This window comes from Lethenteron reissneri, chromosome 60 (genome assembly GCF_015708825.2).
Source record: "Lethenteron reissneri isolate LAM-NWPU_2019-01 chromosome 60, ASM1570882v1, whole genome shotgun sequence".
Classification (NCBI taxonomy): Eukaryota; Metazoa; Chordata; class Hyperoartia; order Petromyzontiformes; family Petromyzontidae; genus Lethenteron; species Lethenteron reissneri.
In genome coordinates this window covers 4086036-4113608 of record NC_083838.1, presented here as the reverse complement: position 1 = coordinate 4113608, position 27573 = coordinate 4086036, and the positions used below count along the sequence as shown (strand labels likewise).

The 27573-nt window shown below is 47.4% G+C and overlaps 1 protein-coding gene across 1 annotated transcript in view; it reads right to left on the bottom strand.

Moving 5' to 3' along the window:
• Nucleotides 1-27176, bottom strand: part of LOC133357897 (cadherin-1-like) — a 50859-nt gene extending 23683 nt beyond the window's left edge. The window contains exons 1-3 of the mRNA XM_061576067.1: nucleotides 26877-27176; nucleotides 15512-15614; nucleotides 1419-1630 (exon numbers count right to left, since the gene is read on the bottom strand). Coding sequence (XP_061432051.1) covers nucleotides 1419-1630; nucleotides 15512-15614; nucleotides 26877-26963 — 402 coding nt within the window. The 5' untranslated portion in view covers nucleotides 26964-27176. The remainder of the gene's footprint in view (nucleotides 1-1418; nucleotides 1631-15511; nucleotides 15615-26876) is intronic.
• Between the last annotated feature and the right edge of the window lie 397 nt (nucleotides 27177-27573).

The following is a 27573-nucleotide window of genomic DNA, read 5'->3' as shown; positions in this document are numbered from 1 at the left end:
CAGGTATTGTGGTCTATGCAAACATGACTCCTCGTAAAAAAGGTGTCAGTTTTGTTGCCAGATAAAAGGGTAAAAAGTAATTATCAGGGGATGTTACCTTCCAGAAAGTTCTAGAATGGAGGCGTGGCTAGGGCGGAGCAAGCCACGAGCCAGTATATAAGCCGGACCTCTCCAGAGGTCTGGCTCAGTCATCTGCAAGCTGAACAACGAAGACCTGGTCTGAAGGATAGGACCCTGGACCCCAATCTCTTCTAAGGGCCGGAGCTCAGTGTGGCCAGTGGTCAGGACCCATGGACCGGGTACGGTCGGGTCAGATAGTCTCCCCTAGGGCCCCAGCCAGAGGACGAAGGGTAACGGGGTACCCAGTGATAGGGCACGTATAGTCCGGAGGCCATACCTCCCGAGGTATCTGGTAAGGGGACCGATATACCCTTTGTGTTAGGGACTTGCAAGAAAGACAATAAATATTGTGTTGCCTCATCAGAAGTTTATTTGTCAATTTATACCCACTACATCTGGGGTCAGAAGTGGCCAAAAATGGAAACAAGACGAACAAACCGCGTAAGAAGCCCAGAGTGTAGAGACAGTTCGGGTGTGGAGACAGTGCGGGTGCAAGGACAGTGCGTGGACTGGTCACAAAGGGGAACCATCAGGGAGAAAGTTCGAGAAAGGGGGCGTGGCCGGGAGCGGAGTGAGACCACGCCGGGGATAAAAGGGGGTGACCAGCGAGGCACGGGGCTGCCATGGGATCGGGGTCATCTGTCTTCACGCCGTCGCTGTCTTCGCATTGTCGCTGTCGTTGCTGTCTTACGTCGTCGCTACTTGCGTGCCAACCCTGGCCCAAGTTACCTGTGTGTCATCCCTTACCAAGTTATCTTCGTGAAGCGCCCTAATTAAGAAATGAAGCAACCCTCTACAATTCCAGTTGTCAGAATCATCATTACAATTGTAAAGCGCCTTCAAATAAGGCGTTTTTCAGTATAAAAATATATACAACTTAACAATTTTTTTTTATTTTACCAGGTAAGGCCCACTGAGCTATATAGTTCTTTTTCAGAAGCGACCTGTCTACAAATGATAAATCAACGAAGTGGCTTATCACGTGGAAATGTATAGCAGCCAAACACTCTAAACACGTGATGTTGATTCTAAATGTAAAGGGCAAAACTGGAGGACCCGTAAAAAAATCCACGTGTCCACAGGGAGAGAGAGAGACACACGCAAACTCCAAATATACAGCAGCAGGCGTCAGGGTTGGAATCGAGCCCATGACTTCCCGTATACCAGGCGAGGTAGTTAACACCTCCGAGCCACCGTGGCGCTGTCCCATGAGATCAAGGGATGAGGAATTACCTCGAGGCGGTTGACAACAAACATCGCCGGGGGGGGGGGGGGGGGGTTGGGTGCGAGAGACGTACCTGAGCGTGGCACCGCACAAGAACCCGTGCTGCACTCCTCCACGTTTTGCCACCGTGAATGCCGCGCGCCCTCACGGCCACGTGAAGTTCCGACCCCGCGGCCAGGGTCAGAGGTCGCGACGTCATGAGCACCCCGCGAGAGGTCACGTGCAGAGAGCGCGGCCTCACTGCGAACGTCGGCGCCGGCATGCCGCCGCACGATCGGAACGGGACTGCAGGCCGAAGAGAGACGGAGAGAGAGGGTCCACAGTTGGGCTCGTGGGTCAGGTCACGCGAAGATGTGGCCAAAGTTCGTTCATGAGGCCCCCCATCACCCGACCTAGCTGAGCGAGTGAATTGTTCACGGGCAGGAGCGTTCAACACGCCAATTATGGTTTCGGTTCGCTCGTGAGTTTAAGAACAATTTTCAAAATCTAATTTGGCGATTAGCCACGAACCGGCTCGCTTCAAACTGTGCAAAGCATCTTCAGGAGCATCCAGGAAGATTCTTACATAGGGGAGATGATATCACGCGAACAACCAATCACATTTAAAACTAGCGTTCAACTATTATATATTTCATTCTACCTGGACATGCCAGTGGGACGATGTCACTCGGCTAGTCTGGGAACTCCTGCGAATTCCCTAGGAAGAGATAGAGTCTGTGTATAGTAGTGTATAGTGTAGTGGTGCTGGAGTCAGTCGCCAAAGAGAGGTCTGAACGCCATACTCAACATGCTGCCGCCGCAACCCTCAGGTCTGGAATTTTAGGCAAATTAGGGTTACAAAACACTGATTTTGTTTGTGTGCAGTTCACCGATGACTCTGGCTTAGGTCCATACACTTGAGAACCCGTTTTAATCTTGGTACCGCAGTTACCTGGATGTAAACCTCAGTGGTTCAGGAGTCAAGAGCGCTGAGCTGGTACCACTGAGGTCCTGGGTTAGAGTCCAAGTTTCAGTTACCGCCTGTGATTACACTTTTTCGTGTGTTAGTTTGTTGTCCTTTCCCCTGCACCTCCGATTAGCATGGCTGGCTACGTACGGCGCGTAAGAAGTTCAACATACATAGACTCACACGGAGACCCAAAGACTCACCACACAGAGACCCATAGACTCACACAAAGACCCATAGACTCACCACACAGATACCCATAGACTCACACAGAGACCCATAGACTCACCACACAGAGACCCATAGACTCACATAGAGACCCATAGACTCACACAGAGACCCATAGACTCACACAGAGACCCATAGACTCACACAGAGACCCATAGGCTCACACAGAGACCCATAGACTCACGCAGAGACCCATAGACTCACACAGAGACCCATAGACTCACCACACAGAGACCCATAGACTCACACAGAGACTCATAGACTCACACAGAGACCCATAGACTTACAAAGAGACCCATAGACTCACACAGAGACCCATATATTTGGGTAGCGAGTAACCGGCTATGGCTCGGTCGCAGTGACTTGCATAGAGACCATATATTTGCATAGAGACACAGTGACTGCATAACCTAAGTTGTGGTAAGACGGGGGCTTTGCCAGTGTAATGGATTAATGTCTCGGCAGATCACCAATGACATAAAAAACGACCACGCAATATGTATTTTTTTTATCCAGACTAAATTCCAGCGGTGACGTTTGACCTATGCCAAACACTCTGTGCATAGAAGGTGAGCCCACAGTGTGGGGACAACCATAGGTCTCTGCTGAGAGTCACTTCAGAAATAGTCCCGTGATCCTCTTCCATCGAATCCCACGTGGCAGGATTATTGAGTCATATAGCTATCGAGATTCATCACGAAGAAGTCCATTCGCATCCTTCGCCTATATTTGTCCCGCCGCGTGAAACATCTCAAGTATTTTTTGACGCGTCCAATCAGTCACACGGGCCTTCTACAAGTGCATCATTTCAGCAAGATTTGTTCGACACCAAAGCAAACTGGACTGGTTTTGACATTCCGCGCATCATTCATAGAGCCAGGCTTGCTTGAAACAATGCTGGTGAATTGCCAGGTGACTAAATCCAAGGGGTAAGACGTGAATGCTCGTTCAACATTAAACTATGTTAAGGTTGGAAATAATAAAATAATAAAAATAAAACATAATAAAATTATTCTCACGACGTTTCGGCCACAACGGCACACGAGGGGGTGGGTGGCCAGCACCACGCCCGGCCATCTTTGTCTCCCCAGTGGCGATGTTTATGCACCGCACCAGCTACTCATTTTAGGCTGAGTCGACCTAGGGGATATTCGTCACTGGTGTTGGCCGTGAGCGGGAATCGAACTCGTGTCGCCGGATTCGTAGCGCAGGGCGCTAACCACTACACACCAATCCCAATACCCGCCATTCGCAACTAAGTGACGGTGACGTCACCACAGCCAGGTGCACCTTGAGGCCACGTTACACAACCACTCCTCACACTCACATTGCATATTCACCCATAGGCCCTGCACACGTAGGAAGGCCAATAATATGCGAGAACGCTGCCGGGCAATGTGGGCACGAGTGAGCACGTCGTGAACGCGGCACGGTGCACAACACCGCGTTCCAAATACTAATGAGATGAGGTCTTTTAGAAATTCTCGGAAGTTCTTGCGATCGAGAGAGCCCGACTTTTTTGCCGATGAAGATGATGAATGTTTGCGTGTGTCGAACCACAACGCCGGCTGCAGTTGTGTACGCCCAGGAGGCTCTGTGTGTGTGTGTGGCTGATGGAATGTGTAAAATTATTTTTTTGATCTTTGGAAAGACAACAGTAATAATGTTCAAGGAGGCGTATTGACCGATGGTTCAATTTGTCACATTTCCCGCGATGATGATCATTGTCCGTGATGGATTACATCTTGGCTCACGTTGTAAAGACGTTACCCCGGATGAATGACGGTATACTGTCGAAGTGCCGTATACTGGAATTCATCAATAATGCCATTAACACTGGTCCACAGCCAAAATGCTTCCGAAATAAATGTCGTACAACATTACTAATTCTGGGTCACTGAGAATTTATATTATGCTTGAAATTGTTGATTGGCTCCAGTTTTCAAGATATGCTACTGGGTCAGTATATAGTTAGACTGATGGCCTTAATCTGAGTTGTCTTGTGGTTGTTGTTGGTTGTTTTACTTGCATTCCACTGGGATTTTTGCACACAGTGTTGGTGTACGGTGTTTTTTCTGCAATATTTTGATGTCTTTTCTTGGTTTTTCTTTTTGCACTCAGTCACATATTCACTTTAAGATGTTTTTTGTTCGTGTTTTTGTTTGTTGCGGTTGCACCCGATTCAAGAGCCGAATGACTCACAGGGCGATACCTAATAAATGAACTTGAACTTGAACTATACGACCCTTGACTTGGGAATGGCAGAGGATAAGTGAGTTATAAAGGTGTAGTGCGTTGTACGGAGGCACACGCTGGAGTTGGAGGCTACACGTTAATTTCAACACCCCAACAGGGCTAACTACACAAGCGTGCACGGCTTCAACATCTCAGTGACATATTCTTAGGTTTTTTCGGTAAAGTCACGTAGGTAAAACATTTTAATTAATAAAAGTAAAATAAAATAAAAATTACGACGTTTCGGAAGCAACACAAACTTCCGTCTTCAGGTGGAACAGTCACAGCACGATAGCTGCATCTGAAGACGGAAGGTTTCGTTGCTTCCGAAACGTCGTGATTTTTATTTTATTTCTTATTTTACTTTTATTAATTTTAATTTTTTACCTACGTGACTTTACCGAAAAAACCTAAGAATTTGAATCCTTGTAGTCACGAAAGCTTCAAATCTAGAATCTCAGTGACAATTACACAGTTAACCACGTGAGCAGCCGATTAACTCCATGAACGGGTCAGTCAGCGTACATGCTGCCTGACCCACGATGCCGAGCGAAGAACGAAGACCCGGAAACGACGACGAGACGCGGCACCCCAGGATGATTTCACAGACGAGCCTCGAACACACTCCGGACTGCCCCTTTATGCTCCTGAGCGTGGCCTTGCTCCCCCTTCGAGACCTTTACGGAAGGATCTCGACGGAGCGTCACGTGTCCCTCAAGCCTCGCTTGCCCCCCTCACTACCCTGTCCTGGTCACGTGCCCTCTCGGGTTCACCCAGACTACCATGTCCTGACTTGCCCTCTCTGAGGCCGCCGCCAGGACTATGCCCCCCAGGGCCCGCTCGCATGGCGTACTCACTCTGGCCCCAGACGCACAGTAGAACTCTTATTTCGGTGCCTGGCGCTACCACCATGGTGACACCCTTAACGTCACTACGAAGGGAAGGGAGCTCAATTTAAAGCAGAAATTACTCAAATACATCTTTGACTGGATCTATGAATAAATCTATCACCGGGTTTGGACAGTACAGTGTTACCCTGGATATCCAACTTAATTCGTTCCAGAAAGCCATTCGAACACCGATTTGTTCGAACACCGATTTGTTCGAACACCGAATTAATTTTCCCCATAAGAATTAATGTAAATGACATTAATTGGTTCCAGACACAAGAAATCTCTCATTAGAAAGCATTTCTACACGAAGTTTACAGGAATCACATGCATAAAATCATACAAAAGAAACAAGAAACACAATAAATAAATGGAATAAATTGATAAATATATGGAATAAATGAAATAAATGAAAATTTGAACTTCACTTTACCTGTAGTAAGGAGAGCTGATGGATTGAGTGGAAGGTGGTGAGAAGGAGGAGGTGGTAAAACCTTTGTCTGGGCAAACGTCATGCACGCTGGCCATACGCGTCTCAGCCATACAGCTTCTTTCAAGTCGTGATTGCCCGTTCGACCTCCGAATTTCGATTGGTTCGGGAAATATCGTTCGAGCACCGAATTGTTCGAGTTCTGATGCGGTATATCTCCGAGGTTCTACTGTACTTGCTTTTTGAGCAAAACAATGAATGATGCAATCTGAACCTGAGATTGCATCATACATGATATTATTCCTAGAAGGCATTGGTAATGCAATCATAACTAGGCTTACATCTCTCTGCTGAAAAAAATGCCCTATATAAGTTCTAGAAATTATACAGTGCCGTGCTCTCTTATTTGTCAGTGTTTGATTTTGTAACGGAACACATTTCTGTTTAGCCAAAGTGAGCAGAGATGCCTCGTACTTGTGTGAACAAAGCTGATAACTTCTGCTATGTTTGTGGTGAAGTGAATTTTGCATCACAAAAGCGCATCACTGTGGTTAAGAAAGCCTATCACCTTAATATTGGCTGTGGTTGAACAGGAAAAGGAAATTCATGCCTTTTGCAGTGCCAATGATTTGGAGAGAGCCAACAGATCATATCAGCAATTGTCACCACTGCATGGTGCCTCCAGTTGGGAAAGGTGTGTCAAAGAAAACATCATGGACTGTGCATTATCCAAACATTCCATCAGCTATTCGCCCAGTACCCCACAGAGAAGGACTGCCGGTTCCTGATGCACCAGAATCATTCTCACTTGAGTCAGATGAGGAAGAAGATGAAACTTTTGGTCCTGAACCATCAAGTTCACATGACCCAGATTTTCTCCCATCCTCCTCCTCTGAACCACACCTCATAACGCAAGGTGAACTGAGAGACCTTGGTCAGAGATTTGGAACTACCCAAGAGTAAGGCAGAGCTGTTGGGTTCCAGAATTCAGCAGTGGAATATCCTGGCAGGTGATGTTAGGGTTTCCATGTTCCATGACCATCAAAAAGATCTTGTCCCACTCTCTTTCATGGAAGGTGATCTTGTAGCCTGCAACAACATCGATGGTGGTATAGCAGCCCTCAACATCGTTACTGATCCAGATGAGTGGAGACTGTTCATTGATTCATCGAAGATGAGTCTTAAATCTGTTTTGCTTCATAATGGCAATGTATTTCCATAAATTCCAGTAGGTCATGCAGTCCATATGAAGGAAACCTATGACATCATGAAACAACTTTTGAGGTGCATAAACTATGACCAACATCAGTTGCAGCTTTGTGGCGATTTGAAGGTTGTTGCTCTTTTTCATGCTTGGTTTGCAGACTGCATACACAAAGTACTGATGTTTTCTCTGCGAATGGGATAGTCGTGCGAGAGATTCCCACTACATCAAGATAGATTGGCCAATCTGACAGTGATTGGAGCCTGGGAAGAAAAGTGTTCAGCATCCACCACTTTTTTAATCAAGGAAGATGTTGTTACCACCCTTACGCATCAAGCTGGGTCTGATGAAGAACTTTGTCAAAGCCATGGACAAAACACAAGCAGCTTTTAAGTACCTCCGTGGAAAATTTCCAAGGTTAAGTGAAGCTAAGATAAAGGAAGGTGTCTTTGTTGGTCCTCAGATTCGTGAACTTCTTCGAGATGATGCATTTGACAGTGCACTGCGTGGCAAGGAAAAAAAGACGGCATGGAAAGCCTTCCAGCTCGAGGCAACACATTTTCTTGGAAACAACAAGGCAGACAACTACAGGGAGTTGGTGGAAAACCTCCTCAAGGCATACACAAGCCTTGGTTGCAACATGTCACTAAAGATAACAAATTTGCACTCTCATCTCGATTTTTTTTCCCACAAAACTGCGGAGCATTGAGTGACAAGCATGGGGAGCGATGTCAACGGGACATTGCGACAACGGAGAAACGCTCTCAGGGCAAATGGAGCCCCATCAATGCTTGCAGACTATTGCTGAACAGTGACAAGAGACGCTCCATTTAATGAATTCAAGAGACAAGCCAAGAAACGCCGAGTAGACAGTGAATAAGGACTAAACTATGTACTTATATATATATACATAATAGTGTTTGGCGTTTTGCTTCATAATACATTTTATTTATATAACCCTTTTGCTGATTTTGTAAGTGTTGCATAAACAGCACAGGTGACATGCTATCATGTAAGGGCAACCATGAACACATTAAAAGACCTAGGTTTACAATTTATAAGTAAAACTCTATCTACACAATATACAAAGACGTAAAATGTCAAAACTTTAATATCTTAGGAACAGTAGCCAATCAGTTGTTTTAATTGTCATATTTGAATTCAGCACATCAAACTCCACATTTCATCTCTGAAGCAGACGACGTCTAAAAAACTTTATATCTCTTATTTGCCCAGGAAAAGTGTCAGTGGGTCTCAAATTTCTACTGGACATCTATAAAACTGCTGGACATCTGCGAACAAGAGCTTTGTAATTCATCGAATTCCTCCTGTATCAATACATATTCTGATTTTCAGCATGTGATAACTCAGACTGTCGTGACAGCCAAAACTCAACACATTTGTTAATAGGCCCACGGCCATACATGGGAACTAAACTATATAATAAGTGATTATTCAAGCAATACGCCTTGTTTTCATCTCAGAAAGATGCGTGATGCTTGATTAATGTTTAGAGTTCTGGTTATCTGTGATTGTGCATCACTGGCAACACAGGATCACATGTGTTTATTTTTGTACTGTGACCGCAATGGGTAGATAAATCACCGACTACCCCAACGAGCTAGAATCAATTCAACAGAAGGCTCAAGGGTAGTTTCTTTAATTTGAATTAGCTACAAACAATGACCCGTGTCCATTCCGTGGTGGCACGGCCATGTAGTTGCCCATTCGCCGCTTGGTGCAGAGGTGCGTGGTTCGAATCCAACAGGCCACCCTGGTTATTACTGCAGTGTGTGCTGTGTTAACGATACAATTGCTTATTAATAATATATATTTTTTTTGGTCAGATCACGTAACTAAAAATGGGACTGTCTTGATAGTAGATGTGAAACATCCTCTCCGATGTCATTCGCCCCCCCCCTATCTCGCATACCACTTGCAGACCAGCGCTAAATCACTTGTGCAGCACAGGGACCAGCTGTCAATGGGGGGATTTTCTCCTGTTCAAATGCGTTCACGTGAGATGTAGGTTGCTTATCGCGTGCGACGGCGCTCGGAGACGCCTCGGGTTAATGGGGGATGGGGGGGGCGGGCTCTATCGAACACGAAGTCGGGTATCGATCGCCCCGGTAGATTTTCTGTCCGTACCATGTGTGTTGTTGAGCATGATGTCACGTGGTTTTGCTCCACATACTGGGAGCTTCTTTCAGGCACTGAAGCCCACTCCAGGACCAGTTGGTGGCCCATGACTTCGCTGACAAAGCTTTGTCTGTCGCCATTCGCTCCACATACTGGGAGCTTCTTTCAGGCACTGAAGCCCACTCCAGGACCAGTTGGTGGCCCATGACTTCGCTGACGAAGCTTTGGCTGTAGCTTTGTGATAGACGATGACCACCGGTCATCATCAAATCCCGTGACATGTCCCGGCCAAGCCCACTGGCTTCTTTTTTCAAAGTCAAAATCCTGCGTCTACTTTGATCCAGTTTATTTTTCAATAGTTCTGATCCGTATGGAATAGCAGGTGGCATATCCTGGTTCAACTTGGACCGCCTCACAAATGCCTCAACTTTTTTTAGGAGGGTCCTGCTAAGTGTTTACGGGAGGGGGAAGGCAAGGTACATATGTGGAGTAATTTGCAGGTACATTTGTAATCATTGGAATATTTTGGTCAAAACCAGTTGTGTTGTTGTAGTAATAGGTTTTTACCCTTTCAACTGGTACAAAAACTGACACCTTTATACAAGGTATCATGTTTGCAATAACCACAACACAAGCAGTCAAAATGCAAACAAAAAGAAACAACTCTGATAATGATAATGATATGCACTGTCCTTGAAGTTGATTGGTCCACACCCGAGACAGCTTTTCTTAGAGCCTAGTCTCCATTGGTGTTGGACCAGATGACGCCAAAAGGCATTTTGACTGCTTGTGTTGTGGTTATTGCAAACATGATGCCTTGTATAAAGGTGTCAGTTTTTGTACCAGTTGAAAGGGTAAAACCCTATTACTATATTTTGCCACTGGTAAAGGAGATGTCTCATAGTGCAGTTGTGTTGTTGTTGTTGTTGTTGTTTATAGCCTATGGGAGGAAACCCCATGCAGAACAGACGAGAGAGAGAGACAACACACAAACTCCACACGCAATACGGTGCCCGAGTCGGTTAATAGAACATAGGGCCCCATGCCGTGATACACGAGTGTTTAGACCACCCCGGCCGTCGAAGAAGGACCAAGTCACGCGTCTCGTGGTGTCGATCATAATCACAGCATCAGAGTTTGTGGCGAGATTAATGAATGTTGCTGCTCGTGTTGTCTCACCTGTGTGACTGATGCAGTCCTTGAAAGATGATGCCATAGAAGGCTGCTTGCTCTGAACACTGGATTTTTTTGTCTAATGAAGTGATAAAAGGTAGATTTAAAAAAATCGTGTTTTTTTTTGTATATATATCTTTTTTTTGGAAGCCAATCGTTTCTGAACTGACACTATATCAACTCGCTACACTTGAGAGTCTGGTTTTAACGTGGGTCGCGGTGTAAAGCAATGGATGTCAACCCAGACCGTCAGCGTTTGCCAGCGCAGTGTGTGCTGACGTGGCGTTTAGCCGTGTGAACCACAACCGAATGTGGACCTCACATGACGGTCGTAGTTACCATTTTATTTATCCGGCCAGGCGGCTCAGAAGTACAGCGAATGGCTAGCAAGTGGAAGTATGCAAGTTCTAGTCCTGGTTGTGAGGGGGGGGGGGGTGCGGGGGTGCATTAGCTCATCATTTCTCCATGGTCGTTAAAACGAGTACCACCTTCTTTGTGGGGAATCCCAAAAGTGATTGTCCTATGGGAGAAAAAAACGTGCCCCCGCCATAGGAATGTGGAATTTCCACCACTGGCTCTGCAGGGCTGTAAAGAAGAGATGAACACCATTCACTTCAATGGGTTATTGAGTGAGAGAGTAGGTATGTGAGTGAATGAGTGGGTGAGCGAGTGAGTTGATGTAACCTTTAGGGTAGAGGGTGGTGGTGGTTGAACAGTGAGTCTGGCAGACCGAGGCCTCAATAAGGAATCAATGAGTGCAGTTCACTGGAACAGTCACCGTAGTAGTAGCAATACAAGTGTGATATCAAGACAACACTGCACAGATGGATGTAGTAATCCTGCAGTCTCCTTGCCAAGCCATAGTCCGATGTGTTCTTTTTGGTTAGTTTCACAAATCTGTGCGAACCACCACGCCCGCCCACGTCGGAAATTATTTGTTGGCAGCCTTACACACGCGTCTCACCGCAGAAAATTACTTCTTTGAGTTTTTGAGGTGAACAGTCACGTGCTGCGAGCAGCTGTAATTTGCACGCTTGATTGTGATCACACGCGCTGCCGGAGGCTATGCACTCGGCGGGTTTTTTTTTGGTTTAATATTTTTCGTTATTGTAATAACAATTAATGATGTAATAATAAATTAAGTTCACGTGAATGCGGTGTTCTTGGAAGAAGCTGTGACCCAGCCACTTCTTCGGAGATGAGGGCACCAAAGTGTTTTTTTGAAGGCCGAAACGCCGTGCGAGGCTACAAGAGTTGGCGTCTGCATTTCTGTACCAATCATAGAGTGTTCGGAACCTTCGAGCCAACCGAGCAGCGTTTTGTGTAACAAGCCATCGCTAAAATCACAACCAAAATCTACAAGACATCCTCTTTGGAGACCGCTCGAAAGAAGAAAAATGCGTGGCTTACCAAGGTGTTCTAAAAACCTATTGGTCACTAGGCTGAGCCCGGCGGCTATAAGAGGGAATTCACCACACTGGTTCCGTCATGGGTTCGTGAAGAGGTCAAGGCAGATCCAGGGCCGGTTCAAAGTGCACGCATCACCCAGCACCCGATTGTTAGCCACAATCGAATTCAATTCCCACAGGGTTCACAGCTAGGCGTGCCGACCACAGCTACAGCGTGTTTAATTAAAAACGTTGTTGCGTGTTGCTTATATTGTAATTTATTTGGGCATTACGTTCCCACCTTCCCTGAGGTACGATGACGCTTTTGTTTGAATATCCCTCCCAGCCAAGAAGGCACTCCTCGTGTTTTTCACCCCATAAATGACATCATGCCCCGAATCTGGTATTCGACTATGATCCCATCGTTTCGATCGGGCGCTCTTTGCTCGTGACGTGTGATTAATCCAGCGGAGTTTGTTTAACCAACTTGACTTTGCCGATGGGATCCGGAAGGTCGAAACCGGTTCCAGAGTTGGCTTGCTTAAAAACTAACATCGATAATACTGGTCTGAAAAGCCTGATATTTTACAAAAAATACGTGTGTGTTTATGGGAGGAGACTAGTTACCAACTGCCCGGGTTTGACCTAAACAGTTCCGGTATCAGCAGTTGCGTTCGGGTGACAGGAATGATTTTTACCAAGATCTGGGGGCTTGGGTTGAACTTTATTACTGTAAAAAAAACTGCACAGGTCTAGACTGATTGGGAAATATTGCTGTGGTTTGGTTTGTGGAAAAGGTGAAAAAACCTACTCCTCACTCAGTCACCCACTCATTCACGGACTCTTTACATTAAAATGCCACTTAGTAACTCACTGACTCACTCACTCACTCAACCTCCCACGCACCCTATGGGTTCCACCTGTCCAGAGTTTCATTCACCTGGACAATTTCCGAATGGGAATCCAACATTCGGGGTAAATGTATCATAAGGCGAACAGTGGTCACCTTTTGGCGTTATCTGCTCTGGCACTCGTGAGACTAGGCCAGGGGTCGGCAACCAAAATAACAAGAAGAGCCATTTCTTTCCAATTCGGTACAAAATTCTGTATTTAAAGAGCCGCAATGCATCTGAGTACATACGTACATATCGTCATGAAGCAGCCCGTAAAGAGCCGCATGCGGCTCTGGAGCCATAGGTTGCCGACCCCTGGACTAGGCCATAAAGATGGCTGCTGTCTCTAGTGTCGGCTAATCGGTTTCAAAGACAATGCATGAATTATCAGAGTATGTTTGCATGCTAACCACAAGTACGCGTGGTTATTGCAGACTTGAATCCTTGCCACAGCTATCTATTTAGTGTTTAAACATCTGAACACCTCCTGTTTTTTTGCCAGAAAGTGTAAAACCTATTCGAATTTTTCATACTATGATACTGGCAAAAACGGTCCCATGATATAGGAGTGGGTATGTTTGGTCTGTCGATAAGTGGCAGTCCTAGTCTGGAGACAGAATGGAGTTCGACTTATGTTTGATTTTTCCCTACAACAGTGGTTCTCGGAGTGTGGGCCACGGCACCACCGGTGTTCAAGTTCAAGTTCATTTATTAGGTAGAGTCATGTGAGAAATTCGGCTCTTGAATCGGGTGCAACCGTTACAAACAGAAAAAAAAACATGAACAAAAAAACATCTTAAAGTGACTATGTGCAAACAGAAAATCCAAGAAAAGACAGAAACATATTGCAGAAAAAGCACCGTACACCAACACTGTGTGCAAAAATCCCAGTGGGATGCAAGTCAAACAACAACAACCACCACAAGACAACTTAGATTAAGGCCATCAGTCTAACTCTGTACTACAACAAACAAACATGGCTAAGCCAATACACTTTTCGAAATCACCAAAATAAAGCCATGAAAGCAATGAAAAAGCAATCATAGGAACTGGTCTCCGATGGTCCTCTAGGTCAGCGGTCCCACACCGCTCTCACTTTCCTGCTGCTGTGCAGCCTGGTTCCTAACAGGCCACGGACCGGCATCGGTCCGCGGCCCAGGGGTTGGTCCCACTAGTGGCCGTGATGCAGGGTTGATTTGGAAAAATGATGACAACGTTTATTATCTTCTTGGTTCTTTCGGTAAAGTCACGTAGAATGGAAATAATAAAATAATAAAAATAAAACATAATAAAAAGACTGTCTACTCGACAGACCTGCTCTCCACCTGAGGACGGCTGCTTGCGTTGTGGCCGAAACGTCGTGAGAATTATTTTATTATGTTTTATTTTTATTATTTTATTATTTCCCTTCTACGTGACTTTACCGAAGGAACCAAGAAGATGAATCCCTGCAGTCACGAAAGCTTTAAATCTAACGTTTATTATACCTTTTGTTTGAGCTGTGAATTACTATTTTTCTCACGATATGAAAAAAAATGAAGTTAGCTAACCAGCCTAACCCTAAAAACGTAATGCTGCGTCAAAAAAAAACGAATGCTACGGTAATATAAAAGTGTTGCATGGCTACTGATATTTAGAGAGATAAGTGAATGTGTTTTGTCACCAGGGGCGGGGGTTTGGGTGAGGGGTGGGGGGAGTTGTGTGGTCCGCAGAATGTTTGCATTCCCTGAGCGGTCCACAGGACCTAAAAGTTTGAGAAACACCGCCTCTATTATCACCCACGGGGTTCGACTTACGGGTGGGGACCCATTGTGCATTGATTAGTATCCATTATCCATTGCTTTAGATTCAGGGTAAGGAACCATAACACTGGTCAACAAAAAAAAAAACATGTTTTTCTGGCCTGGACTTTTGCAGCTGTTCTCGACTAATTTCAGGGTGCTGATTCCATATCTGATCTCAGATTTGCTCTATCACATCTCATTTTTATGCTATCGGCATACCCCATTTTCATTGATTTTACCCGAAATTAACTCTGTCACTTATGATTGCAAGTTGTTGCGAGTCAGTGACTGCTTTAGTGTTACAATATGGTGCTGTGTTTTTAGGATAATGTGTTTATAATATCATTTTATGTAGATATCCACATTTATTTAATATTTTCTTCTGCAATTTTTTTTATTGCAAGTGCAATATTTGATATCTCAAAAACCTGATGTGATAGACAGAAACTGGTGCCAGATTTGGAATCAGCACCCCAAATTTACCTTAAAACCGTTGGAATACCTTATGCCAGAAAAAGTGTGTTGACCAGTGTTATCCATGGGTTATCCATTTTGCATGGGTTATTATCCATTATATATGGGTTTAGACTCACGGGTGAGGAGGCATTATCTATTATCCATCGGTTATCCATTATCTATGAGTTATTATCCATTATCCATCAGTTATCCATTATCTATGGGTTATGCACCATGTGTTCTTCATTATCCAAAGGTTATAGACTCACGGGTGAGGAGGCATTATCTATTATCCATCGGTTATCCATTATCTATGAGTTATTATCCATTATCCATCAGTTACCCATTATCTATGGGTTATCCACATGTGTTCTTCATTATCCAAAGGTTATAGACTCACGGGTGAGGATAACGTGGCCTGACGGAACACTCTTCGGGATGTCCGCACAGACGTGGCTCACGGCGAATCCCGGCCGGCAGCCGCCATCACGTGACGAGGCCTGCTGAGTGACGTCAGCAGAGGTTGTGGATTAGAGAAATGGACAGTGTACGGCAAAACAGAATTTACTCTTTACGTAACTTGTATCGTAATAGAGGGGTTTTTCCCCCTTTTAATGGCAACAAAACTGACACTTTTTACAAGGAATCATGTGTGCATTAACCACAATACTTGTGGTCAAAATGCAAACAAAAAACACACTCTGATAATATATGCATTGTCCTTGACACTGATTGGTCCACACCAGAGACGGCTTTCTTTTGAGCCTCGTCTCAGTTGGTGCTAGACCAGAAGACGCCAGAAGGCGTACAGCTCAAAGACAATGCACTATCAAAGTAATGAGGGCTCGAGGTGAACATCTACATCATTAGACCTCCTTTGCCAGTACCACAATATAATCATAGGGTTTTTCCCCTTTCTTTCTGGCAACAAAATTCTAACAAAAAACACACTGATAATATATGCATTGTCCTTGAAGCGTTTAACGTGCCAGCTGTTATTGTTTTTGGCTTACTTGCCGGTGAGTTACTTGGAGAACAATTATCACCACCTAATTCGGTGGTGAGATACGCGACGTTGAACTTGAAGTCGGCAATACGTGTTGACAAATAGCGATTGTGCGTAAGTGGCACAAGGGAATCCGTTGCAGCTATGAAGCAAAAGCCAGCAGTCAATCATCACCATGTTTCAGAGAACAGCCCAGGATGAGTATGTTGTCACGGAACGAAATCTGCAGTCACCTTCAGCTCTCACCCACTTTTTGGTTACACCTTTTTTTTAAATCCTTTATATTAAGTTCACTTGCTTGCTTGCTTAGGACCGTGCAAATCTTTCGGTCGTTTTTTTAACCCACTTCCCGTGATCCAATCGAGCTGACATTTTGCACACAGCCTCGTTGTGCGTGACAATTAATGTTCGTGAAATTTTTTCCCAAAATTTTACACTTTTTAGGACAAAAATATTATATTTATTTACCAATTGCTTAATGCTGCCATGCAATCATCTGACCCATAGGTGGCAGCCATCTCAAGCCAGAGGATGAGAGGACTCTAGCCGCCACGCATATAAAGGATTTATAGTGAAAAACTTTGTTTTTACGGGTTATACTTGTTCAATATGTGCCCTGCGGACGGTGTTCATCACACAGGCTATCAAACAAAATATCAACTGGTTACACTGGAGAACACGTATGAAAAAAATCCACATCTTAGTCTACGCCGACTCTATTTGGCCTGTGGGGTTTCTAAGTAATTGTTAAGCGGGCTGAGACTATCAAATTATTACACTTGAGAAACCAGTTTAATCATCTTCTTGGTTCTTTCGGTAAAGTCACGTAGAAGGGAAGTAATAAAATAATAAAAATAAAACATAATAAAATAATTCTCACGACGTTTCGGCCACAACGCAAGCAGCCGAACGTCGTGAGAATTATTGTATTATGTTTTATTTTTATTATTTTATTATTTCCCTTCTACGTGACTTTACCGAAGGAACCAAGAAGATGAATCCCTGCAGTCACGAAAGCTTTAAATCGAAAAATCTGTTTAATCATAATTCAATCTCCGTAGTCTATTGGTCTCTATAATTCTAGATTTGAAGTTTTCGTGACTGTAAAAAATAAAATAAAAAAATAAATCACGACGTTTCGGGCGCACACCTAAGCGGTTGTGCTTTCGCTAAGTTGTCTCCACCTGAAGAAGGACGCTTGTGTTGCGCCCGAAACGTCGTGATATAATTTATTTTATTTTAAATGTTTGCCTATGTGACTTTACCGAAAAAACCAAAGAGTATTGGTCTCTATGTAAGACTATGGGTCTGTCTCTACGTGAGTGTGAGTCTCTATGTGAGTCGATGGGTCTCGATGTGAGTCTGTGGGCACTCTATACGAGTCTATGGGTCTCTGTGCGAGTCTGTGGGTGTCTCTATGAGTCTATGGGTCTCTGTGCGAGTCTGTTGGTCTCTATGTGAGCATAGAGTTTCAATGTAAGGTGACTTGGCTGAAAACATCGGTTAATCACGAAACCCTGATTCGAACCCAGGCTCTTAGTGGTGCCGGCTAAGCACTCTAAACTCTGAGCCACTCAGCACACAATTTGAACATGTAGCCAAATAGGGTGGAGTATAATTTATTTCGTACATTTAAAGAAACAATATGTAATAAATCTGACGTCTCATTAACATGGTAGTGTGCTGGAGGGTTTAATTAGACTCACATAAATTTGAGCCGTGTTTTTTTTTCTTTCTTTTAATTTGGAAAGACGAGGTAATCTCCGCTCTTAGTCCTTGACATTTATCAAAGCCTTTGATCGTCTCTGGCATCACGCGCTCATGTGCTGGGGGCCTCCGTCAATCTGCCAGCCTGGATTTCCAACTTTCCAACTGATAGGTCAGTATGCAGAGCAAAACCCTTGCTAATTCGGCACATAGGGGGCTCTGGCCTTGCCGGATTATCTGCCATGACCTCCTGCCCCGATACATTTGCTTTCCAAATTTGTTTTCCAAACTCATCGCACACTATAAGCATTGACACACACACTGCATCAATTCTATCCTAAACTGTGGATTTGTCTCGCAGACTAAGGGGGCGTCCATAAATGACGTCACGAGATTTTGGACGATTTTTGACCCCCCTTCGTTACACGGCGTCACAAAAAGTCAGACCCCCCCCCTAAAATATGACGTCACAAAGCTCTGCCCCCCCCCCCCGCCAAACCATATTTCCATTTTGAAAATAAAACATGCTTCAAATCGCTTTAAACTATTGTCATCGTAGTGCGTATTTAATGTGGCGCTGCACTCTGATGTTGTAGGAGTGTTGTTATAACAATTAGTGTTGTTATAACAATTCTATATTTATTTAAAGTTGCGCATTTTTATGTGACGTCTCATTTCTCACCCCCCCCCCCCTCGTCACACATCGTCACAAATGTCTGACAACCCCCCTCCCTAGATGCGTGACGTCATTTATGGACGGTCCCTAAAGGATTTATACTTCGGTATCTTCCTATTACTTCTTGATGTATAGGTTTAGACGACATTTCTTTGATGATTGGCTTTGCGCGGAGTGCACAAGCAAGGTCAAGTCGACAGCGACGGGTCTGAACACGCTGGCCACGTGGGTCGACATTGTTTTGGTCGTGGTGAGGGGCATAACTCCACGTGCTGTGCCGAAATTGGACAACTTGCTATGCCAATTCGGCTCATGGTGAACTAACAATACACCGTATCTTCTTGGTTCTTTCGGTAAAGTCACGTAGAATGGAAATAATAAAATGATAAAAATTAAACATGATAAAATACAATTCTCATGACGTTTCGGCCACAACGCAAGCAGCCGTCCTCAGGTGAAGAACAGGTCTGTCGATAAGACAGAGTCAATAAGACAGAGTCTGATCGACAGACCTGTTCTTCATACGGCCCGTAGTTTCGGTCTTATAATGTGTTATTTATGGCTCGCTAGCTCTGTCAGAATAAATACATCATAAAACTCATGGAAATTGAAGGTAGTCTATACAGTTTGTTCAATGTTATCTGACTGAATGAAAGGCAGAATTGCGTTTTTAGAGTTGTTCACGTCTGCCTGAGTAGCGTATATTTGGTTACATTGTCATTTGAAAAAGAAAGGTAATTGCGACATTGAAATTGTTTCATAACAGTGTGTATTTCCACGTAACTTTTGTGGTTAAAACAATGTCAAAAGGAACTATTGGCCCCCGGGCATCTTCACTTTATCAAATGTGGCCCTCTTTGCAAAAAGTTTGGACACCCCTGGTTTAATGTGTAGGGCGAAGTTTGTTCCAACGATGGGGGTTGTCGAGAAGAGAGAGTCTTTTTGACTTTCAAAACATCTTTTATTGCCGCCAGCAGCAAAAAGCACTGGAGGCGATTTCAATGTGAAACACACAAAGTCACCAGCAAACAAATGAAAATAAACGCTACAAATCGACGCGCTGTGGCGCTGAAAGCACCGCGCACAATACAAAACAAAAGTCACGTGGTTGTGGTGTCATCGCGCACGCCACGGAGAAGAAAGAGAGAGAAAGAGAGACAGAGCGACAGCGTGGACTGAGCAATATGAGACGGAGGAACGAAGAGAGGCCGCAACGATTGAGAACGTGGAGGGCGAGAATGCGACGCCGAGAAATGAAAACAAGCGATGGGGCAAAACCACGAAGGGATTTGTAAAAAAATTTTTGGGGGGTTAGGCCGTAGAATAATCTGGCTAGAATGCGCGTTGTGAAACCCCTCCACCACCCGACACAGCCCAACAAACGGCAGTTGTCACCTGGGTGGTGTGCACGCCGAATCGACCGCGTGACAATTAATGGGGGTGAGGGTAGCGATCATCGCGACCGAATTGTGTAACAAATTTTGCGTATCGCTTGCCACTGAGCCAAGCATCGGGCGAGAGACCAGGCATTCAGAATGACCGACACAAAAAAAAACCCTCAAAGAAACCCGCCGTGTATGGCAAAAAACTCAACATGACGAAGCGAACCATAATAGGGTTTTTTTTTATTTGGGTTCGAACCTGTAAATATAAATGTGTCGTGAAACCCGCCACCACCTGACACAGCCAACTAGTAAGGGTTGTGTCACGTCAATCAAACGTGGCTATTCAATCCTAGCTCAGTACACCGGTGTGTTGGAGAGTAAACCCATGACATCGACATTTCGAGTACGACGTTTCACCGGCAATTTACAACAGGCATCATCAGGTGACAGCCAGAGTTGTGGAAAAATGCGATGTCGTAACCTGTGAGTCAAACATGTTTTTTGTTCATGTTTTTGTTTTTTGTTTGTTGCGGTTGCACCCGATTCAAGAGCTGAATGGCTCACAGGGCTATACCTAATAAATAAACTTGAACTTGAAACATGTGCAACAACTAAAAAAAATCCTCTACGCGTTACACAAGGCAAACAATGCCTTTTATTGCTGCATGAAATCCTCGCCGTGACTCAAAGACTATTCTTGCGTGCAGGAGAGAGCAGTGCAGCAACAAAAAAACAATCATCCACCGCACTTCCACGTTACCCTTCACCAAACCCTTTATGACCAGCGTGGCGAAGTATTGAGAAATTTACCCCCGACAAACCGCACGGCGTGAAGTGGCCATCACCCAGTGGTAGGGGTAGTGACTGTGTGGGTAGGGTCAGGGTGAGTGGTAGGGGTAGTGACTGAGTGGGTAGGGTCAGGGTGAGTGGTAGGGGTAGTGACTGAGTGGGTAGGGTCAGGGTGAGTGGTAGGGGTAGTGGCTGAGTGGGTAGGGTCAGGGTGAGTGGTAGGGGTAGTGGCTGAGTGGGTAGGGTCAGGGTGAGTGGTAGGGGTAGTGACTGAGTGGGTAGGGTCAGGGTGAGTGGTAGGGGTAGTGACTGTGTGGGTAGGGTCAGGGTGAGTGGTAGGGGTAGTGACTGAGTGGGTAGGGTCAGGGTGAGTGGTAGGGGTAGTGACTGAGTGGGTAGGGTCAGGGTGAGTGGTAGGGGTAGTGGCTGAGTGGGTAGGGTCAGGGTGAGTGGTAGGGGTAGTGGCTGAGTGGGTAGGGTCAGGGTGAGTGGTAGGGGTAGTGACTGAGTGGGTAGGGTCAGGGTGAGTGGTAGGGGTAGTGACTGTGTGGGTAGGGTCAGGGTGAGTGGTAGGGGTAGTGACTGAGTGGGTAGGGTCAGGGTGAGTGGTAGGGGTAGTGACTGTGTGGGTAGGGTCAGGGTGAGTGGTAGGGGTAGTGACTGTGTGGGTAGGGTCAGGGTGAGTGGTAGGGGTAGTGACTGAGTGGGTAGGGTCAGGGTGAGTGGTAGGGGTAGTGACTGTGTGGGTAGGGTCAGGGTGAGTGGTAGGGGTAGTGACTGAGTGGGTAGGGTCAGGGTGAGTGGTAGGGGTAGTGACTGTGTGGGTAGGGTCAGGGTGAGTGGTAGGGGTAGTGACTGAGTGGGTAGGGTCAGGGTGAGTGGTAGGGGTAGTGACTGTGTGGGTAGGGTCAGGGTGAGTGGTAGGGGTAGTGACTGTGTGGGTAGGGTCAGGGTGAGTGGTAGGGGTAGTGACTGAGTGGGTAGGGTCAGGGTGAGTGGTAGGGGTAGTGACTGTGTGGGTAGGGTCAGGGTGAGTGGTAGGGGTAGTGACTGAGTGGGTAGGGTCAGGGTGAGTGGTAGGGGTAGTGACTGTGTGGGTAGGGTCAGGGTGAGTGGTAGGGGTAGTGGCTGAGTGGGTAGCGTCAGGGTGAGTGGTAGGGGTAGTGACTGAGTGGGTAGGGTCAGGGTGAGTGGTAGGGGTAGTGGCTGAGTGGGTAGGGTCAGGGTGAGTGGTAGGGGTAGTGACTGAGTGGGTAGGGTCAGGGTGAGTGGTAGGGGTAGTGACTGTGTGGGTAGGGTCAGGGTGAGTGGTAGGGGTAGTGACTGAGTGGGTAGGGTCAGGGTGAGTGGTAGGGGTAGTGACTGAGTGGGTAGGGTCAGGGTGAGTGGTAGGGGTAGTGGCTGAGTGGGTAGGGTCAGGGTGAGTGGTAGGGGTAGTGACTGAGTGGGTAGGGTCAGGGTGAGTGGTAGGGGTAGTGACTGAGTGGGTAGGGTCAGGGTGAGTGGTAGGGGTAGTGACTGAGTGGGTAGGGTCAGGGTGAGTGGTAGGGGTAGTGACTGAGTGGGTAGGGTCAGGGTGAGTGGTAGGGGTAGTGACTGAGTGGGTAGGGTCAGGGTGAGTGGTAGGGGTAGTGGCTGAGTGGGTAGGGTCAGGGTGAGTGGTAGGGGTAGTGACTGAGTGGGTAGGGTCAGGGTGAGTGGTAGGGGTAGTGGCTGAGTGGGTAGGGTCAGGGTGAGTGGTAGGGGTAGTGGCTGAGTGGGTAGGGTCAGGGTGAGTGGTAGGGGTAGTGACTGTGTGGGTAGGGTCAGGGTGAGTGGTAGGGGTAGTGGCTGAGTGGGTAGGGTCAGGGTGAGTGGTAGGGGTAGTGGCTGAGTGGGTAGGGTCAGGGTGAGTGGTAGGGGTAGTGACTGAGTGGGTAGGGTCAGGTGAGTGGTAGGGGTAGTGGCTGAGTGGGTAGGGTCAGGGTGAGTGGTAGGGGTAGTGGCTGAGTGGGTAGGGTCAGGGTGAGTGGTAGGGGTAGTGGCTGAGTGGGTAGGGTCAGGGTGAGTGGTAGGGGTAGTGGCTGAGTGGGTAGGGTCAGGGTGAGTGGTAGGGGTAGTGGCTGAGTGGGTAGGGTCAGGGTGAGTGGTAGGGGTAGTGACTGAGTGGGTAGGGTCAGGGTGAGTGGTAGGGGTAGTGACTGAGTGGGTAGGGTCAGGGTGAGTGGTAGGGGTAGTGACTGTGTGGGTAGGGTCAGGGTGAGTGGTAGGGGTAGTGACTGAGTGGGTAGGGTCAGGGTGAGTGGTAGGGGTAGTGACTGAGTGGGTAGGGTCAGGGTGAGTGGTAGGGGTAGTAATTGTGTGGGTAGGGTCAGGGTGAGTGGTAGGGGTAGTGACTGAGTGGGTAGGGTCAGGGTGAGTGGTAGGGGTAGTGGCTGAGTGGGTAGGGTCAGGGTGAGTGGTAGGGGTAGTGGCTGAGTGGGTAGGGTCAGGGTGAGTGGTAGGGGTAGTGACTGTGTGGGTAGGGTCAGGGTGAGTGGTAGGGGTAGTGACTGTGTGGGTAGGGTCAGGGTGAGTGGTAGGGGTAGTGACTGAGTGGGTAGGGTCAGGGTGAGTGGTAGGGGTAGTGGCTGAGTGGGTAGGGTCAGGGTGAGTGGTAGGGGTAGTGGCTGAGTGGGTAGGGTCAGGGTGAGTGGTAGGGGTAGTGACTGTGTGGGTAGGGTCAGGGTGAGTGGTAGGGGTAGTGACTGTGTGGGTAGGGTCAGGGTGAGTGGTAGGGGTAGTGACTGAGTGGGTAGGGTCAGGGTGAGTGGTAGGGGTAGTGACTGTGTGGGTAGGGTCAGGGTGAGTCGTAGGGGTAGTGACTGAGTGGGTAGGGTCAGGGTGAGTGGTAGGGGTAGTGACTGTGTGGGTAGGGTCAGGGTGAGTGGTAGGGGTAGTGACTGTGTGGGTAGGGTCAGGGTGAGTGGTAGGGGTAGTGACTGAGTGGGTAGGGTCAGGGTGAGTGGTAGGGGTAGTGACTGAGTGGGTAGGGTCAGGGTGAGTGGTAGGGGTAGTGGCTGAGTGGGTAGGGTCAGGGTGAGTGGTAGGGGTAGTGACTGAGTGGGTAGGGTCAGGGTGAGTGGTAGGGGTAGTGGCTGAGTGGGTAGGGTCAGGGTGAGTGGTAGGGGTAGTGGCTGAGTGGGTAGGGTCAGGGTGAGTGGTAGGGGTAGTGACTGAGTGGTAGGGTCAGGGTGAGTGGTAGGGGTAGTGACTGTGTGGGTAGGTCAGGGTAGACTGTGTGGGTAGGGTCAGGGTGAGTGGTAGGGGTAGTGACTGAGTGGGTAGGGTCAGGGTGAGTGGTAGGGGTAGTGACTGAGTGGGTAGGGTCAGGGTGAGTGGTAGGGGTAGTGACTGAGTGGGTAGGGTCAGGGTGAGTGGTAGGGGTAGTGACTGAGTGGGTAGGGTCAGGGTGAGTGGTAGGGGTAATGACTGAGTGGGTAGGGTCAGGGTGAGTGGTAGGGGTAGTGACTGAGTGGGTAGGGTCAGGGTGAGTGGTAGGGGTAGTGACTGTGTGGGTAGGGTCAGAGTGAGTGGTAGGGGTAGTGACTGTGTGGGTAGGGTCAGGGTGAGTGGTAGGGGTAGTGACTGTGTGGGTAGGGTCAGGGTGAGTGGTAGGGGTAGTGACTGTTTGGGTAGGGTCAGGGTGAGTGGTAGGGGTAGTGACTGTGTGGGTAGGGTCAGGGTGAGTGGTAGGGGTAGTGACTGAGTGGGTAGGGTCAGGGTGAGTGGTAGGGGTAGTGACTGTGTGGGTAGGGTCAGGGTGAGTGGTAGGGGTAGTGACTGTGTGGGTAGGGTCAGGGTGAGTGGTAGGGGTAGTGATTGTGTGGGTAGGGTCAGGGTGAGTGGTAGGGGTAGTGACTGTGTGGGTAGGGTCAGGGTGAGTGGTAGGGGTAGTGACTGTGTGGGTAGGGTCAGGGTGAGTGGTAGGGGTTGTGACTGAGTGGGTAGGGTCAGGGTGAGTGGTAGGGGTAGTGACTGAGTGGGTAGGGTCAGGGTGAGTGGTAGGGGTAGTGACTGAGTGGGTAGGGTCAGGGTGAGTGGTAGGGGTAGTGACTGAGTGGGTAGGGTCAGGGTGAGTGGTAGGGGTAGTGACTGTGTGGGTAGGGTCAGGGTGAGTGGTAGGGGTAGTGACTGTGTGGGTAGGGTCAGGGTGAGTGGTAGGGGTAGTGGCTGAGTGGGTAGCGTCAGGGTGAGTGGTAGGGGTAGTGACTGTGTGGGTAGGGTCAGGGTGAGTGGTAGGGGTAGTGGCTGAGTGGGTAGGGTCAGGGTGAATGGTAGGGGTAGTGACTGTGTGGGTAGGGTCAGGGTGAGTGGTAGGGGTAGTGACTGTGTGGGTAGGGTCAGGGTGAGTGGTAGGGGTAGTGCCTGAGTGTGTAGGGTCAAGGTGAGTGGTAGGGGTAGTGACTGTGTGGGTAGGGTCAGGATGGACAGGTAGTCTTTGTACACGGACGCAGCGGAGGAGCTGGCCAAAGCAAAAGACCAGGTTTCCAAGCAGCGCAAGCAGCCGATGAGTCACGGGGAAAGAGGAGTGCTTAAAACGTCAGCTCAAATCCTCATCCTGTCGAACACCAGCCAGACTACATTAACGATTCATAAAATCTCACTAAACATGTCTGATTTGAAGCTTTCGTGACTGCAGGGATTCATCTTCTTGGTTCTTTCGGTAAAGTCACGTAGAAGGGAAATAATAGAATAATAAAAATAAAACATAATAAAATAATTCTCACGACGTTTCGGCCACAACGCAAGCAGCCGTCCTCAGGTGAAAAACAGGTCTGTCTTCCCGAGAATTATTTTATTATGGAAAAACAGCGTCTTTCCGACAGACCTGTTCTTCACCTGAGGACGGCTGCTTGCGTTGTGGCCGAAACGTCGTAGGAATTATTTTATTATGTTTTATTTGTATTACTTTATTATTTCCCTTCTACGTGACTTTACCGAAAGAACCAAGAAGATAAACATGCCTGCTTTTCTGTCTCATGTCCACATCTCTCTCGCATCGCTCTATCTCCGTCTCCTTTCCACGTCTATCTCGTCTCGCATCACATCGCCATATTTTGTTAACACGTTGCTCATCTTCCTCTGTCTCGTTCCCAGATCGCTCCTGTCGTCTCGCGAGGAAGAGGAGGAGATGGGGGCGCGTGGAAGGTCACTGGGCATTTAAGAAATGCCCCCATCGTTTTAATTTGCCGCACGAGAGGTCGAGCACCTCGAGAAAAAAGCAAATAGAAAGATCCCCCGTATGGCCTCGCTCTTCCAGACTGACTAGTTCATCTCAATTTAAAGCTTTCGTGACTGCAGGGATTCATCTTCTTGGTTCTTTCGGTAAAGTCACGTAGAAGGGAAATAATAAAATAATGCAAATAAAACATAATAAAATGCAATTGCGTTGTGGCCGAAACTTTGTGAGAATTGTATTTCATTATGTTTTATTTTTTTAAATGTTTTTATTTCCCTTCTACGTGACTTTACCTAAAGAACCAAGAAGAGAGTTAATCTCATCCATACGATGTTCAACCACCACAATAAAGGTTACAGCAACACACTCACTCGCTCTCAGACTGTTGGGATGACTCCTGTTAGCGAGCAGCACCTATGAAGGCCGGCAAGACACAAGTGTGGTTTAGGTGGCCAGCACCACGACCGACCGCCCTTTTGTCTCCCTCGTGGCGATGTTTATACATCGGTACTCATTTGTAGGCTGAGTCGACCTAGGGGAGGCCCAGGACCGCTTCGAATATTCGCCACTGTTATTGGTCGTGAGCGGCGGGGTGGCCGGGATTCATAGCGCAGCGCGCTTAACACTGCGCGATTAAACGCACAAAGACAAAGATCACCCTTATAGCCTTTACAGACTGTTGGGGCAAGTGGTGTTAGCGAGCAGCACCTATGAAGGCCGGCACGGCACACGAGGGGGTGGGTGGCCAGCACCACATCCCCAGCGGCGATGTTTACACACCGCACCAGCTACTCATGTGTAGGCTGAGTCGACCTAGGGGGAGGCCCAGGACCGGGTTCAAATAATCGTCACCGGTGTCGGCCGTGAGCGTGTATCGAACGCCTGGTCCGCCGGGTTTGCAGCGCAGCGCTAACCGCCCCACCACCGCTCCCCCCCCACACGCACGCGCACGCACGCACGCGCACACGCGCGCGACCCGGAGAAAGCCGTGCACGCGCTCACCTGGGCAAACGGAGTCGAGGATGCGGCAATGACGATAGCGGCGCTCGCCACGCACAGCGTAACTATCGCTCTCCCGGCAGGAGTCATGGTCGTCGGATACAATCCCAGCCACTCCCGCCGCAGCAGCAGCAGCAGCAGCAGAAGCAGCAGCAGCTGGCAGACCAAGAAGAAGCCTCGAGCGAGCAAGCTGTGGCTCCTGAGATGTCGATTAATGTGGATGGCGCCAGGGGCGGGCGATCGAACGAGAGAGAGAGAGAAAGAGTTCGATCGCCGTGAGGCAATGCAGAGGTGCGGTGGGGTTCTTCTAAGTTTTAAAGCTTTGAGGCAGAGACGGGTTGTCCCACCTACCCACGCAGCCAACGATCTCTTCCCCCCCCCCCCCACACACACCCCTTCCTTCATTCTCTCGCGAGCACCCAGGGATAGGAGGTTCTATTATTGGGTTTTTTCGGTAAAGTCACGTAGGTAAAACAATAAAATAAAAAAAAAATTATTTTACTTTTATTAATTTTAATTTAAAAATTTTACCTACGTGACTTTACCGAAAAAACCCAAGAATATGAATCCTTGCAGTCACGAAAGCTTCAAATCTAGATAGGAACTTTTTTTTTACGATCAGAGGAAACAAGAAGATGCTCGGTGTAGTCGGCACTTTGCTTCGTTCATAATTTCGTAATTTTTTTCAATGCTTTGCTTT